We start from the raw sequence: 16,620 nt of genomic DNA, 5'->3' as shown, positions 1-16,620 counted from the left end.
TGTGAGCGTGGATGGTTGTTCGTCTCTGTGTGCCCTGTGATTGGCTGGCAACCGATTCAGGGTGTCCCCCGCCTACTGCCCGAAGACAGCTGGGATAGGCTCCAGCACCCCCCCGTGACCCTAGTGAGGATCAAGCGGTACGCAAGATGAATGAATAAAATAAAGAGTCTCGTATCGTCTGTCAGGTGATTGGCCGAACCTCGGTGGCCTTCTTCGCATGCCGCCAACAACCCGGCTGGAGGGGCTTGTCCAATCACTACTCTCATCTTCACACTCTGAGAGGATGCGACAAGGAGAAAAGATGATGAAGTCACAATCAAAAGAGAAAATGCTTTCGGTTTGAGTGGGGGTGAGAAAACCCCCCCCCCACACACAGGATAAGACTCTTGACTTGTATTTGTCTCTCAGGAGGAGAATCAAAGAGATGCTGCAAGCAAGAGAATGCGTATGAAAGAAACAATGTGAAAGATGAGAAGTGTTCCGTAATCACCTTCATCCCCCTAGTAGGAGCTCCATTTCGGCTCCTTCTCACCTTCAGCTAATCAAAGTTTCAAAAACACGGGGGGTGTCCAAGCTGTGTCAACCCTGTGGAGGACAAACAGTATTATTGTTGGTCCACGTTTGGTTCGATCTGCACTGGTGCTTTTCACAAGGGAAGCATAATATTGATTGATTGCGCAATCGGCGCTTTTCACCAGATGAGCTTTTGCACGACCTTGAATTTATGAACCAGACTGACTGCTTGGTGAGGAACTTCAAGAGTGCTGACGGGAGGGAAATTCATCCCCTGTTTGCGCCCCCCCCCCCCCCCCCCCCCCGCGTGAAATGCCGTTCGCCTCCTTAAAGGCAACGACGCGCCGCCAACCTAATGGACCTTCATCCGGTGATCAAGTGCGCCGATGATGATGACGCCATTGTTCGCGTTTCACAAATGAGCGATTTGATTTCCGCCGGAACCTCCGCGCGCTCGTCTCGTAATTGGCCCGTAATTTGTCAAAGCGCTAGCGCCGCCTGGTTGCGTTCAGCCTCCCGTTGCCAGATGGATGAGAGATAAAGATTTGGCCCCTTGATTTCCCTCCGCTCCGTTTTGCTGCGCTATACACGCGCGAGCTAGCGCAGGGAAAATATGGATCCTCGCTGTGCTTTCTCAGGTTTGACAAATCGGCATCTGTTGGCCCTGTCGGCGAGCCAAAAACCCCCCTCTAAGTCTGACATCGATAATAGAGAGAGGACACATGGAAGTGCCGTGACGCTCTTTAATTGGGAGCTCTCAGGTGCGGGATTAAAATGGGTGCGGAGGAAATGAATCTGACGGTCGCTCAGAATGAAAAACTAGCTTTGGGTTCGGAAATAGCCGCCCTCATTAGTTTTTTTTGTCCGACTGGGTCTTTATCAGCAGCCCGTAACGATGACTTTTTGCTGTTGCTCTTGGAGCCCAGCTCTGGAGGTCGGCCATTTTTCTGGAGTGCGTTACTTGTCGTTGTAGTACAACCATTTTTACATTTTTTTTTTTTTTTGGCGCGTGTCGGCCGTCAATGGAAAACACTGTTCATCTGACCGTTCAACACGAAGGTGGTGACTCATGATCAGGAGTCTTGGGGCTCACTAAGTGTGGCCACACAGGCGCAGGATCCACGTTGGTGTGAAGGAGGTGGCATCCAAGCCAAAGTAAGACGACTGGAACATCGTGTATTGGCTGAACAAACGACGATAAAAATGATCCAAACGATAGAGACGCAGGCCGCCTCTCGGAATGTGCCGACAATTTAGCCGTCCGCGGCTGTGCCTGCCACCACTTGGGCAGATTTAATGTGCGCGCCGACCGATGATTCACCGTTTTGAGTTCTTCTCGCTGTGACCGTCACAGTCTTGCAACACGCCGATCGCTCCTCTTTTTCGTTGTCGCTTCATCTCCCACTTGCACCTGCAAATCTTCTTCTTAACTCTTCTTCATCCTTAGTGCGCCGCATGCGGTGTACTCACGCAAAGTCAAGGTAGGGGAGTTCAGTCAGCACTTTCATGCATCGTTAGAGCTCAGATAAAAGTGCAGACATTCGAGGCGAAACGCCCGATTTAGCGCATTGAGTGTCTTTTGCAATACATTGGCTTCGATATTATTTCACTGAGGAATTATTAGATGGGGGCGGCCCGGTAGTCAAGTGGTTAGCACGTCGGCTTCACAGTGCAGAGGTACCGGGTTCGATTCCAGCTCCGGCCTCCCTGTGTGGAGTTTGCATGTTCTCCCCGGGCCTGCGTGGGTTTTCTCCGGGTGCTCCGGTTTCCTCCCATATTCCAAAAACATGCATGGTAGGCTGATTGGACGCTCTAAATTGTCCCTAGGTGTGAGTGTGAGTGCGGTTGGTTGTTCGTCTATGTGTGCCCTGTGATTGGCTGGCAACCGATTCAGGGTGTCCCCCGCCTACTGCCCGGAGACAGCTGGGATAGGCTCCAGCACCCCCCGCGACCCTAGTGAGGATCAAGCGGCTCAGAAGATGAATGAATGAATGAATGAAATATTAGATGGTGCTGAGGATGCTCCAGTATATGACTTGAGAAGTTTTGAAGGTATTTCTTTGTATTTCTTTCATGTAACGGTATTTTGCAGAGTCCATGCAGAGTCCCGCAGGGCTCCGTTGTAAGCCATCTGTTCATCTCAACGATGAGGGCATTGGACGCATTTGTTGCAAGCAACGTTGCACTCATGCTCTTGTGAAGAATGTCTCAGTCGAAGAGCAATGGGCAAGAAGAAACGACTTGACACGGTGCCAGCGAGAAGATAAATCAAAGCCGTCATCATCCCTTTTAATTGGGTTTTCCTGGCTCTTTTGTTCGGGACTTTAGCGACGAGATTGATTTACCCTATTGCCATGTCATTTCGCTCTGCAAAATAAAAAATTAATCAATGGGCAAACAAAAATTACAAGTAAATTTGTCGACTCGACGTTCTAGGACACTTTTTCAAATAACCTTTCAAGCAAGTCCAGGCGAGTCATTTTGATATTAGTCTAAAAACTCAAACGCTCGTTTATCATCAATGTCAGAAGACCGCCATTGCATCTAAAAGACATTTTTCCCCTCTGTCCTCGCCATCCAGCTTCGGGTTCCTCCTGATGCGTTTGGTAATGACATTTCTATCTGTAATGTACTCTTGTCATGACTCACCCCCCCAGATAGAAGGGGTAGAAAAAGTGCTTTTTCTACCCCTCCTCTGTCCCACTTGCCAGTAAAGAGCTGTCCGTGACTGTTCAACCATGCTCTTTCTTGGGGTATATCGAAATGAGATGGTTCCGAGACTGAAGGTGACACAGCGGTCGTATGTCGAGGCTCGAATCGCTCGGAATATACGCCGAAATAAATATATGCAAGAAAAGTCACTTAAATTCCTCCGACTGAATGTCTCACGTGGGAGCGGCGTGGGCCGCAATGCCTCGTTTGATTCACTGAAGGCCAATCCTCTCCTGCCACTCGAACGAAGCGCGCATATCTTGTGCTAAACAGACGGCGCAGCCGTGTAGCGTGCGTCGGCCGTTTTGTTCCGGCAACACGCGTGATCACGGAAAGGAGCGCAACATCTGCTTGGAGACAAAAGTGACGTGTCTCACGCATACACACAGCCTGTTGACTCCGATAAGCTTGTTTTTGGTGGAGAGCTTTTGAAAGCGGAATACAACGGATGCATGGATTGTGCTGTCGAGCGATGTCAAGTGTTGTTCTCGACACTAACGATGGGCTAAAAACGAGGCCGCTAGCACGAGATTTTTCAACCGAAGTCAATGGAAACCAATCAAAGAATTCAGGAAAGTGTTTCCTTTGCGACGCTTTAACCATGAATCAAACTTCCCAGTGTGGCTGCTCATGTCACAGCGGTGAAGCAGCGCAACCTCCCACCGGGCTCTGGGGAGGCAGCGTCACAGCGGATGGGTCGGACGATTGCTTTCTATATGCAGGCGGAGAATATGGGTCAGGAACACATTTGCTCTCTTTTAGAACGCGCTGCAGTCGTGCCAAATGAGCGACTCCCACTCGCTTGTCACGAGGGCTCTTTTGCCCCCCCCCCTGTGATGAATTTGAGAGAGATGAGAACAGGAGCATTGTTGCCTCGCCACAGCATTTCTCAAATGCATGCTCTGTATTCTTCATAGTCATGATTTGAGTTCTGGGAAATGTGCTTGGCAACAAAGGAGTCAGGGGAAAGAAAATTAAATGTCCCATGCGGTTCTGTCGTGTTTTCCTACCTGGAAGGAAGACGAGGTCAACCGGCTAAAGTCAAATCTCTATCCGAATGACTTGGGAGTGCCACAGGGATCCATTTTCAGTACACTACTGTTTCCGATATGCATAAATGACATGATGAAATGATGAATTGGCAACTGTATGCAGATGATACTATCAAACACGTGTCTTCAAAAACACCGAGAGTAGCTGAAAGGCAGCTAACACCAACCTAATGTTACAACGTCAACTGACTAGAAAGGTCTTACTACAGTTTCTTTGCTCTCAGTTTCAGCGCTTGGGGCACCGTGACATTGTGATGTGCAACGTAGGTTCATCCGGTTGATAAAAAGCACATCGCACTTGAGTATTCTGGGTATGAAGCCAACCCAAGCGGTTGGCGGTCGGTCCGATAAAATCACCCGTGACCCCCCCCCCCTCACTAAGCTGTCCCCGAACCTCACAATCTTATATCACCGTGTTTCTTGTTCCCACCCGACAAAAATACAGAGCTTCGAAAATGAACTGCCGCCTTTCTCCGCCGATGGACATTAATAATTCATGGGGTAGCCGGTGCGGCGCAAGAGTGGAAATTAAACATAGGTTTGAGCCTGTGCATGCAAGGCGCTGGACTCTGCCATGCGTGGCCAAACCTCAGAGTCTATATTTTTTTTCATTACTCCAGCAAAGCATATGTTCTCCCTGCAGTTATTTGTTAGCAAGGAGCCGATTTCTGAGTGACAGATTATATTCATTGAGGTTTTGTGGTCTGGAGAAGAATATTTTTTCACGTCTGGAAAGCAAATCCCTACCCGGTTTATTCATGTGTATTGGGGAGCTGGGCTTTGCCGCACTCCTCTGAGTTGTTTTTTTTTTTTTTATGACTTTCTTGAAAGAAAACAATATCGGGCGAATGATGGGAGTCGCTGGTTGAGGGGTGGGAGGCTTGCAAGCTGGGTTTCGCCTGACAAAGGCAGAATCACCGAGAGCGAAAATACACTCGAGGGGGCTTTGCTTGGCCGCAACTCCAATCCGCCCTGACTGGCATGATAGAGAAACCTTCAGGTGAGACGCTGTGAAGCTGATCGAATTTCAGTCGTGTGATTCCAACACAAATTCCGAACGCCGTACGCGGAGCGCCAAATGGGTTTTGGCATCGCTTGCTGCTTCCGGTTTTTCGCCGAGGCATCATCGGGACGACAAACGTTTGTGACGTGCCGGCCGCCACAGGAAGAGCTAAATTAATCATGGGTGGAAACTTCACACCTCCTGTCAAGTCTCTCCTGTCTTTGGATGAAAACTCGGGGAGACACCGCAAGACAGGCCGCCGCCCTTCGACCGGGCATGACAATTTATGCAAATTGACATTTGGGACGCATATAATAGACTTAATGACGAAATGCGAATGGTATTTTGGCGCTGGTGTCTCTCCTCCTGACGTGCTCCGAGGAGACGGTGCCAAAGCGGTGACCTTCAGGTGTGAATGATGATATTTACAGCGACGAGTCTCTCCTTGTCACTACCCCTGGCTGGAGCAAAATTTTACAAGACCGAGGGGGAAACTCACTGGCGGGGCCTTGTCAAAAAGGAGGGATTGAGACTTGGAGATAAAACCTCTCGTGTAATCCACTTTTCTCGCGGGCAGCTGTCATATGATGATTGTTCATGACCCCCCCTCCCCCAAGGATGGAGCCAATGTATCATCATTCATCAGACATTCTGCTGAATATACTGCAAGAGGGTGGGGGTGGGAGGGGGAGGGGGGCGGTCATTCCGTTCGAAGAGGGATTGCAAAACTGCGGTGCGCAAGCCCGCTGGGGGGTACGCTATGAGGAGGACAAAATATCTGAAAGTTAAGTGGTGTAGAATAACGGCTGCACAAAAGTCGTTTGCCGGGTGTGATTTTCGATCTAGGCTAATTTAAGGCCACGCATCTCTCTTTTTGCCTCCCCCTCCCCTTTCATGCTTTTTTTGTAAGTGTGAAATGGTATTGGTGGCGTGGGTGGAGGCTGATGAGGAAAGCAAACGGGGGGGTGCAGGGACCACGCTTAGCACGCATGACTCATGATATATTAAAAGGACAAGCTCCGCTCTCCGATTTAATGTTGCCTAAACATACAGTGTGGATTCTATCAACACTGAATATTTCATCGGGCTTAAATGGCTTTCGCCATTTCGCTATTTTAATTGAGTTTTGCATCCACAAAGCACAAAAGTTGATTAGGATTCCACTTCTGCGTTCAAAGGAACTCCATTAAAGTTAACAAGGACTCGTAACCTTCATGCTTTCTCATGTCAAATATGTTGTTTATTCAGCAGCTCTCAACGATTCATCGTTTATTAATATTTTTCGGGGTTATTGCAGGTGTCTGGTCTCGTGACTCTTCCGACACGGTGTCCAGACAATCCTACAAACTCACATAGGTCAGCGAAACTGGGGCACCGACACAATATGCAAATATGTTGTCGGAAACGTGTTTTATTTATTGATTTTTTTTCCCCGTCATTAATTAAGTGTAAAAACGCAACCGTTTATTTTTTTTTTCGTCTTAAATTAATGAATAATACGGGTAATGGATACCCTTCTACGGGCTTGAGCACCTGCCACCAAAAATGTGTGCTAGGCTTGCATCCATCCAGCCATTCATTTTCTTGATCGCTTATCCTGTCAGTCGCTAATGTCAGCTGACTTGGGAATTTTTTTTTTTTTACCAGTATTTATTTCCGTTTTTTTTTTATTTTTATTGGGGCCTTTGTAGTGCTCCACCCTGCGTATTTCTCTCGGTGTGTAAGTACCAGCCCCTGTCGAGTAAAGCGGTCGGTTACATGCATTTTTATGCCCATCTATAATTTAGCACCGGCTTGTTGTGGTGCATGCGCATTTGCTTCCCAGGTATCTGCCACAGAATTATTTTTTTTTTAATTTATTTTTTATTAAACAATCACGATCTGTAATTAGGGCATACGGGAGTAAAAATGGGCGATGACATTTACTGAAACCTGCCATTCACATTCAAAAACGTTTTTTGCAGGCACTTTCTTCACTGAAAGTGATTTTTGTAATTTTGTAGGCACCATATATACTTTTTTTTTTTTTAAATACAGTTTCTGGTCAACATGTGTTTTGGGGCAGCGTGTGTGAAAGCAGCATGCGTGCTGCTTATTTTGTTTACTTGTTTTTTTTTTTTTTTTTTTACCTCAACCCCACACACGCAGTTCAGCCAATATCATATCTGTGATACTCAACAGATTGTTCTGTGCAAGTGTGATCTCGTAGGTTGGGGGGGAAAAAAAACTAAACATATGAAGCATATGAAGGGAGAGCTTGCGAGAGGAATTTAGCCTTTGGAGTTTGAAAATTGAGCAACACTGCAAGTCTGATGGAGTGCTGTGAAGAGCCATATTGGACTCATCAGCGGTCTTCTTTTGAAATCATCTTTGTGCTTTGGGCTGTTGACTGACAGCCAACATGAAAGGCGAAGGACAAAGCCAGAAGAGACAAAGTGTGTTATTCTGGGCCGGCCGTCTTCTCCGAATCCATTTTGAGCGGCGCCCACTCAAGACACCTACGGGGCTGGCTCATCCGGAGCCCCATCCGATACGCCGCTTGTTCATTCCGTTACCTGCAACGGATGGTGGCCATGATGGAGGAGGGTGGACGAGGTAAACAAAAGGGCGGCTTGGGAATGAGGAGTGACCGAAACCAAAGACTGATGGATCGGATGTGTGGGATGGAAGAAATGATTCGGCATGGCGTTTAAAAAAAAAAAAAAAAAGAAATGCATTGGATCAAATGAGAGGAATGAATCCAATGAATGTTTCCAAGCTCCAAGAACTGTGAGAGTCCAAATTTCCTTGCAAGCGCCCCCCCCCCCCCCCCCTTGGTCATCCTCTCAAGTGAACTGGACATGAGCGTCCACTTCTTTCAGTCTCTTTAAATGCAGCCCCCCCCCCCCATCTAAGTTCTCCAATTCACTTCCCCTCGACTGCCCCTGTCACATAGCATTATGACCGCATGCGCCCGTTGATGTTGTCGTCGCGGGAAGACACTCCAAAAAAACGACGTTGAGGAAGCCGTGTTTGTCGTTCTTGCTCGACACTCGCAGGACTCATTAGCCGCGGACGTTTCCTCTTACATCATTTACGACCTCTCTCAGAGTGAAATAAGAGGCGCTGCGCCTTTGCAAAAAACAAAACAATAAAAAAACACCGCTGCACTACCGTTGCCATGCTTTGCGAGAGAATGAGCCGGGGGGGGGGCTCGGGTCGGGTTGGGGAACTCGATCTGAATACTTCATCAGTATTCTCCCGACCACACAATCTCATGTTTTGCATCTGGGCTGGCGTCGAACATCGCTAACTACAAGTGCGCCGACGCTCCGCCCTAGTGGGGAAAATGAGCATTGCACGTGGGCCGTAGGTTGAATTTCGGACAAGTCAAGTCCGAAGTCAAACTTGACCCAAGATTTGAACCCGACATGCCGCCTATCTGGAACACGAGAACAATACTTGACGTTCCACGCGCGTTTTGCATCTCCCAGTCATCGATTGGCTCGGAACGGCTAATTAGCTGGGATCTTATCGCCGCCACGCGCTTATCCGCTCGCCCCTAGAGCCGCTAATTTTGGGTTACATCGCGGCATTTGGACATTTGGACATTTCAATGTTGCTATTCGAATGCTCAAACGAGGAATCTGCCGCACTGACCCCTTTTGTTTTCCACGTTTAAAGGAGATACCGTCGTGCATCTCCCCATGGAGTTGTGTGCAGGCTTTGAAGATAAAAATATTTCACATTTCTGAGGAAAAAAAAAATGGCAGGCTTCAACAAACTGCCTCTTGTGGTTGTTGCTAGGCAACAACATAAGCAAAGAGCACCGTTGCCCCGATTTGGCACGCTTAACTTTCAAACGCAAACGTTCCTCAAGTGAGTCGAGTGGAGATGTGCCTTATTGAACCGAACCGGGAACGCCGACTTCCTCTCACAGGGTAACAAAGAGAACCGATCAGCCTTGATTCAGTCCGTGAAAACGCCGTGTCGCTTTTAACGGCCAAGCGTCATTAAAAAAAAAAAAAAAAAAAAAAAGAAATTGCATCATGCATGCGGCTTTACATTTGCCAGCGCCATTTTAAAAAAATTTTTTTGGGGGGGTGACAAATTGCTACTGGTCGCCTTTTCAAAGCAGCCCATCAATCCATTACTCGCCATCAATCGCAAACATTAACAGTCACAAATTCGGAATTATTCCACTCCGAAGAGAGCACACAGAATTTTTTTTTTACTGTTCTCAGAGCAAAAAAAAAAAAAATGTTAAAGATGAGGCCTGACTCACAAGAATGAGATGTTTCCAAAAATAAAGCGATGATGAGATTGGTGGGGCGGGTTATGAGAGTGCTGAATAGGCTGGAAGAAGAAACAAGAGGATTAACAACCCCCCCCCCCCTTCCGAAAGCCCTCGGATTCGTCAAAACAAGCCGAATTAGTGCAAACAAATCACCCGGATAAACATCTTCACGGTGCGCGATTGTGGGATAAATAAGCAAGTGGTGATGCAATCACAAATCGATAAGCGATCGAGGGGATTGCTTGCGCCATACCGTGGCCACATGCGAAGCACCCGAAGGCTCCGTGTCGTAAATAAGCGCCGTCATGTATACGTTTAGCCGTTGCATCCGTGACAAATTGCCCTCCGCAAATGTGGGACGAGAGCGCACTCGCTTCCTTGCTGCAGTATCATGCTTTCAAAGCCCCCTTTCCACACCCCCTCCCCATCCCATCTAATCCCGCCCACTCTTAGGAGCCAGATAGCATCCTTTGAATATTTTAGCATGTCGGGGGGGGAAATGTTTGCACGTGACACTTTGAGTCTGCAAACTTCAAAAGAGTAGCGACCGTCTGTGGACAAATTCGTCTCTTGGACAGTGGAGATCAATGCAGTTTTTTCTGGGGGGGGGGGGCGGGGTGTGTGTTTGCATTCACTTTTGGATGATATTTTATCTGCATCATTTCAACACTGCCTGGATTTCTACTGCTGCTGCGTCTGCTACCTAAATCCCAGATTAGAGATGACCCAAGTTTTTGACACGCAACAAATAAAATACAATCATCCGCAGCATTGATTGTGCATCGGGACCCTCGGGTATCATGGGATGTTTTAATCTAGCATGGGTAATCCTTGTCAGCGGTGGTGGGGGGGGGGGGGGGGAGATTACACCTTAGCAGTCGTGTCTCCTCCACATATTCCAATGTTGGCATACTTGCGCTTGAGTCGTCGCCCGGCCACCAATCACATTTTATCCCCCGGCGTCATCGCGGATCCTGAGCCTTAGCAAACATCAGACTTCATCCTAAGCCTGCAGCATTTTGCAAACAGTTACTTGGATGAGCTGCGATTTTGTGCAGTTAAAGCAGGGATTTTTTTTTTTTCCCCGACTGACTTGGCATCCAAAAGTCAATTCCATTTGTCCATACGGTTATAAAGAGAGACAAAGAGAGACAAAGCGTGACAACGCGACCGCAGTCAATTGCGGTGGACATTTTGTTTTCGTGACCATGGCAACAGCAGCAAAGAAAGACCACAAATTGTTGACGTTGCCAGCCGGCGGACGCGAGAGCGCAACATGTTACATTCGGTTGTGTCAACAAAGCTCATGGTAGTAAACCCGGTGCTCCAGGAAATAGCCAGACCCATTTGATGCAAACGCCACTTCAATCATTTTAAGCACGGCTATTCGTTTCTGTTAGCGGAAGGACGAGCAGTCGACATCATTGGTATTCCAAAGCCACTTCGGTCTGTAATAGTTTGTCTGACAATCAATGATGCAGTGTTTTTTTTTTTTTTAATCCCTTTCCTCATTTTTTTCTCTCTTGTGGTGTATCTTTGCCTAATATGGTGTCAATTAATTCCGCTGAGTCAGAAATAACGCAATGTAGCTCAAAGAGTGACTGACCCAAACGTTGACCTCATACATCGAAGCCTCCAACATTGCACAATATGGGGTGCTCCCGATTCTGGTGTCAGGGGTACAAAATCAAAAGAGCTCTTGGAAATTTGCGGTGAGCTTTTAGAAGGGCTCAGGATGCAAACCGTGAGCGTGAAACCATAGCGTTCGCGAGAAAGCCACCGGTTAGCATGTAGGTGTTCTCCACGAGGGCACTCCCCCCTCACCCCCCCCGTGGCAAATACTCAATATACGGAAAGCCTGTCACCAAATATGAAAAGCCGTGCCCCGCGGCTATTGAAAAGCACTTCAATGGCGCCTTTATGCAATCCAAACAAACAGGCCAAGCAGGGTGATGCACGTACAAAAAAAAAAAAGACACTCTTTCTGCACAAAGCCCAACTGCCCTCTTAATTACGCTTTCCAGAAAGCCATTCGACGTTACCCGGTCGACAGATTTGCTCATATTATACATGATGAATGAGAAAAATAACAGATTTTACTTACCGCGCAACAATTGTAAAATTGGAAAGACGGCACGTTCCCTTGTTCTGTGCTTCAAACACCGGATCTCAAGCAGACCCCCGCGTGCTAATCGTTTTTTTGCTTCGGAACAATCCTCAATCGCGTTCTGATCCAACTTTAAAGGCGGGCTCGCACAAAACGTCCTCCAAACAGTTTCTTTCCTCGGCTGTGCCAAGAAAGAGGAGATTCAAAAGCCTTGCCATAAGCAATCGGGCCCATCTTGGCGCTCACTTAAATGATAATAAAACGGCTTGCGCATCATCTGCACGGGACTCATAGATTGATCAGCGTCCTAAACCAAACAGTCGTTGCCAAGCTCATCATGACAATGGATCCCTAATAGGCCTTTCTCATCAGCGCAACCTGCAGCCTGCTGTGCAATTACCTGGGTAGAGCATTTACGAGGCCTTTCACCATCAGGTGCTTTGGCTTAAAAAAAATAAAAAATAAAATTAAAATAAGCACCATTTAGGGCCTATCTGTGCACGTGCCTGGATGAATGTACATAAAGACAAAAAAAAAAAACTTTGGTTGCGCTTCCACACGCATCGAGATCGTATTAGCATTCAACTTCACACACAACAACTAGCAAACGTAGCCCCAATGCACCAAAACCAAAACACATTTTTGACAATGGATCGCATTCCCCCCCCCATAGGTAGCAAATGAACCATGTTGCGAAATGGAAACTTTCTTTTTTTTTAATTATTTTTTTTATTATTATTATTATTTTTGGAAAAGAAAAAAAAAAGCAACAGGTTACACAGTTAACTTTCAGCGAAATGCAATCCTTACTGATAACGTACTCACATTCGGGACTCCAAAAAGTAAATAAAAGACTCACATACTTACACGCCATCTATAATTTACAAAAAGGAACAGAGTAATTGTGAGGGGGGGTGGGGGGGGGGGGGAAATGGCCACCAGAGAGAGAGAGAAGAGAGAAAAAAAATAATCGGAAGAGAGCAAATGTAGGGAAAGTAGAAACAAGACAGTGTGCCTTAAATGTCCCCCTTTTTTGTCTTTTGACTTTTACTGATGTTTTTTTTTCTTTTGTTTTGTTTTTGTATTTTTGTCTTGTTTTTGTTTTGTTTTTTTACAAATTGTGCAAGATATCATACTAAGGCTCTGGTCTTGAAGTGTTTGATGCACTCACGCACACACACACACACTCATTGTCTGTGCTCTGAGCACGCGGTGGTCAGAGAAACCTGTTTAAAAAAAAAAAAAAAAAAAAAAAAAAGAGGACATGCACTTCATGTGATTAAAAAAAATACATAAATAAAAAGAAATCCTAACTTCCCGTTGCATCTAAGGACTGACTTCATAGGAGTGCATCGAATGAACTTAGATGACGATAGCATTGTAACCATTAAGGCAAGAACACCCGGACTGGCATCGGTAACAATATGACAGTGTTTAGCGTACGTGGATATGATGACACACTTATCTTCAAATGTTTTTTTTTTTTTTTCAGCACAAGTTTGTTCCCCAAAGCTTCTTGTCAAAGAAAAAAAATCCGCATTTCCTTCCCCCCCCGCTGTAAAAGGTGATAATAAAAATTTAAAAAAAACGAACAATGGTAGACACTATTCGGGACATATGGCGAAAACTATAAAAGATCCATTCTAGTTGAAATTTCAAAAACACACGTCAGAAAAAATCCCCCCCCCCCTCCATCACGCCCCTTTGTCAATGAAAAAAAAGTTACCACTTACATGAAAACCACTTTATCCTCTGGTGATGGTGTAATTCCAACACGTTTGCCTTACTTACAGCGATTTTTGCGTGTGTAGTCTGTTGCAAATTAAAGCATTCATCGTTTAGTTTGGAGAAAAAAGGAAGGGGAGGGGGGGGGCGTTGTCTTTGCAACATCTTTACATCTTCTTTGTTGTGTAGTGCAATTCTGAAAAATGTAAAACATTTCCAGTGATTCCTTGAGAGGTATCATTTCTTTGTTGTCATCTTTTTTTCCCCCCTCATTTTTGTTGTATTTCACACGTTCACAGAATAATGCATCTTGGGGGGGGGGGGGAAACAAAAAAAACAAAATCCAAAGCGTTTTCATTGTCTGCGTTTTTGCTTCTCTGCATGGGCATGGCCTTCCACGAAACGACAAGGGGCTTAGCACAGAGCCCTGTTGTACTCCTTCGGCCTCCTTTTTTTTTTGGGGGGTGGTTGGCTGCTGGAAAGGAGGGACGAGGAGAAGAAAAGCTAGCAGAGAGAGAGAGAGAGAGAGAGCTGTACAAGAGGAAAAAGCCCAGATCGATCAGGGGCGAAAATGAAGGTAACGGTGGGGGGCGGGGTTAAAAACCTTCATATAACGCAGTAGGGTTCCCTCGGTAACCTGGATTTTCGGCAGTAGAGGAGCGTGGTGCTGAAGCAGCGCCGCAGCTCCCTGTTGGAGAAGATGCAGATGAAGGGGTTGACCCCGGCCTGCGCAAAGCTCATCCAGACGGCGGCCGTCAGGTAGCCCGCCGGCACCACGGGGCCCCTGGCGAACACCCGCCAGTAGCAGGCCACCAGATAAGGCCCCCAGAGCGCCAGGAAGAAAAAGGTCATGATGTAGAACATCCTACTAATCCTCTTCTCCGTTTTGAACTCGTCCAAAACCAGGAGACGCCGGCGGCCCGCCGTGTTGCCGTTCTGCCGGATGCCCAGCAAGGTGGGCGGGGTGGGGCCCCGGCCGAAGCCGGCCAGCCAGTTGGCGGCCGCCTGGCCGCTGGCCCCGGGCCCGTGGAAGGTCCAGTTCTGGCTGACGGCCGGCACGAACTGGACGGGCTTCATTTTTCGCCGGTCGTGGACAAAGAAGATGAGCTTGAGGTAGACCAGCTGCGTGGCCAGCAGGATGAGCGCCAGCAGGAGCATGAAGCCCAACGAGTCGTTGGCACGGAAGGAGCGGTGCTGGAAGGTGCACTGGTCCTCCTCCTGGATGAACGAGTACGTGCCCACGTCGAGCACGGGCGGGAAGGCCATGGCCACCGACAGCGTCCACACCATGCAGATGACGGCCAGGCACGTCCAGAAGGTCAGCCTCTTGGTGTAGAAGCGGTGGTGGGCGATGGCCAGGTAGCGGGTCACGCTCACGCAGAAGAGCATGAAGGCCGTGTGGAAACAGGAGAGCACGCCCAGGAAGGCGATCACCTTGCACGTCAGCGTGCCGTAGCTCCACGCCGAGTCATTCTTGACCGAGGTGAAGACGAAGGGGAAGCAGATGGCCGAGCGCAGGATGTCGGAGGCGCACAGGTCCAGTAGGAAGTAGTAGGGCGCCCGGTGCAGGCTCTTGTCTTTGACCAGCAGGATGGAGATCAGCAGGTTCCCGACCACGCCGACGCCGATGATGAAGCCCAGGGAGGTCAGTTTGAGGAAGGTGGCGAGAGGAGAGACATTCTGCAAGATGGTGTGGTCCCCTGCATGGCTATAGTTCGCCATAGATGGAGGAGGGATCATAAAGAATGAGCGGGGGGGTGGGGGTGGAGGGGGTAGTTTCAGCCGAGGATCATGATCTGGAGGCGGGCGAGGGTGGGGGGCGTTGGATCCATTCGGCTGCGGCGGGCTTTGAGGAGATTTCCGGGCATGTAGGCAACCTCTCCTCTAAGGCATCCTTTGTTCCTTTGTCTCATCACACCTAAAGGAAGCAACAACAAAAAAAACGAGGAAGAGAGGGGGGGGGGGCAATAAATAAATATTTTTTCGAAAAAAAAAAAAAAGCATCCGCCTATCAGCGACTGCAATGTCTCTGTCACATTCGACTCAAGCGTTTCAACATGCATTTCAATTTCAGCAGCCGCACGGAAGCCTCCTCGCGTTCATCCTTCTCGGATTGACGATTGCGCAGTGAAGGACGTTTTCCTTTCGTTCGTTCTTTTTTTTTCTCTTTACGCAAGAGCGAGCAGGATGTTTTAAAGCCTCCTCCAGAAAAAAAAAATCTAATCATAAGGTGCTCTCGATCACACCCTTACAGCCCGAATAGCACACTTCAAACTGGATGCAAATAAAGAAGCGTTAATAGTGATTTCCATTTTTTTTCCCCTGTCCATCCTTAACTGCGTTTGTGTTGATGATTTAATGAACAAATCGCCTTAACTCGCTGGAGAAAAAAGCACGAATGGCGTCAACGCCAAGCACGAGAGCACGTTTGCAGTCTCACAATTGCGTATTTAAACACAAAACAACGTCGTGTTGGTCGAGCGGCGTACTTACGGTTTATTTATATTTAAAAAAAAGAGAGAGGTAAAAAAAAAAGGGGAAGAAGCCTCCTTCGATTGTCACATGAAACAAAGCAGCAGCGGTACTGGACGGAGAAGCAATCCCAGTATTTTCGTCACCGCTTTAGAGAAAACACAACAGCGTCGACGAGACACGAATCATGTCAAAATCTTCCAGGAAACACAAGGAGGGGGGAAAAATAGGTTAAAAAAAAAAAAGAAAAAAAATCTGTTACAAATAAAAAAGGCAATCTGGGGGCTATCGATCCGCTCTTGGTAAAACTCCTTTGTCACATCTCCTGGAGATTATTTCGTCGTGTTTTGTCGCTGCTTTAAAAAAAAATCCCGATTGTTGCCTGCCCCTAACCCTTTTCTTCCACCACGGCGAATATCATACAGTAAACGGGGAGCAGTGCGCATGCGCACTGCATCCCTATTTGTGATCCAAGACGCGTCCTGTCTCTTGTTGCAGCAGCAGCAGCAGTAGTAGCAGCAGCAGCAGCTCTCATCCACTCAACTGGGCCTCTGCTGCCCTGCAAAAATAATAATAATAATAATTTTTTAATCACCACCACTTAAACAGGCACATTGGCATCACGTTGCCATACATACCGCACACTAACCCTGGCATCCAATCCACACATCTCACCAGTGTAATTTTTTTTTCAGCTTGATAGTCTAATTTGGGTTTAGGCATGAGACTGAAGGCGCAATGTTTATAGATAATTTCTGTC

The 16,620-nt window shown here is 47.5% G+C and overlaps 1 protein-coding gene and 1 long non-coding RNA gene across 3 annotated transcripts in view; one reads left to right on the top strand and one right to left on the bottom strand.

Moving 5' to 3' along the window:
* Positions 1-16,620, top strand: part of LOC127593704 (uncharacterized) — a 191,533-nt gene that overhangs the window by 164,503 nt on the left and 10,410 nt on the right. The window lies entirely within an intron of this gene.
* On the bottom strand, positions 12,735-16,389 carry gpr85 (G protein-coupled receptor 85). Of its 2 annotated transcripts, none has more exons than XM_052055293.1 (2): positions 15,878-16,389; positions 12,735-15,306 (listed from the first exon to the last, which is right to left on the bottom strand). In XM_052055293.1, exon 2 carries the CDS (start codon positions 15,126-15,128, stop codon positions 13,995-13,997), a length of 1,134 nt encoding a protein of 377 aa, XP_051911253.1. In that variant the 5' UTR covers positions 15,129-15,306; positions 15,878-16,389; the 3' UTR covers positions 12,735-13,994. The 2 variants fall into 2 exon arrangements, with proteins under 2 accessions (XP_051911253.1, XP_051911252.1); XM_052055292.1 differs by having other exon boundaries at positions 15,882-16,389.

This window comes from Hippocampus zosterae, chromosome 21 (assembly GCF_025434085.1).
Source record: "Hippocampus zosterae strain Florida chromosome 21, ASM2543408v3, whole genome shotgun sequence".
Taxonomy (NCBI): Eukaryota; Metazoa; Chordata; class Actinopteri; order Syngnathiformes; family Syngnathidae; genus Hippocampus; species Hippocampus zosterae.
This window is presented reverse-complemented; position numbering and strand designations above follow the sequence as displayed.

What these genes read in the sequence shown, in the direction of transcription:
- gpr85 (XM_052055293.1), bottom strand. Translation starts at nt 15,128, where the DNA reads ATGATCCCTCCTCCATCTATGGCGAACTATAGCCATGCAGGGGACCAC.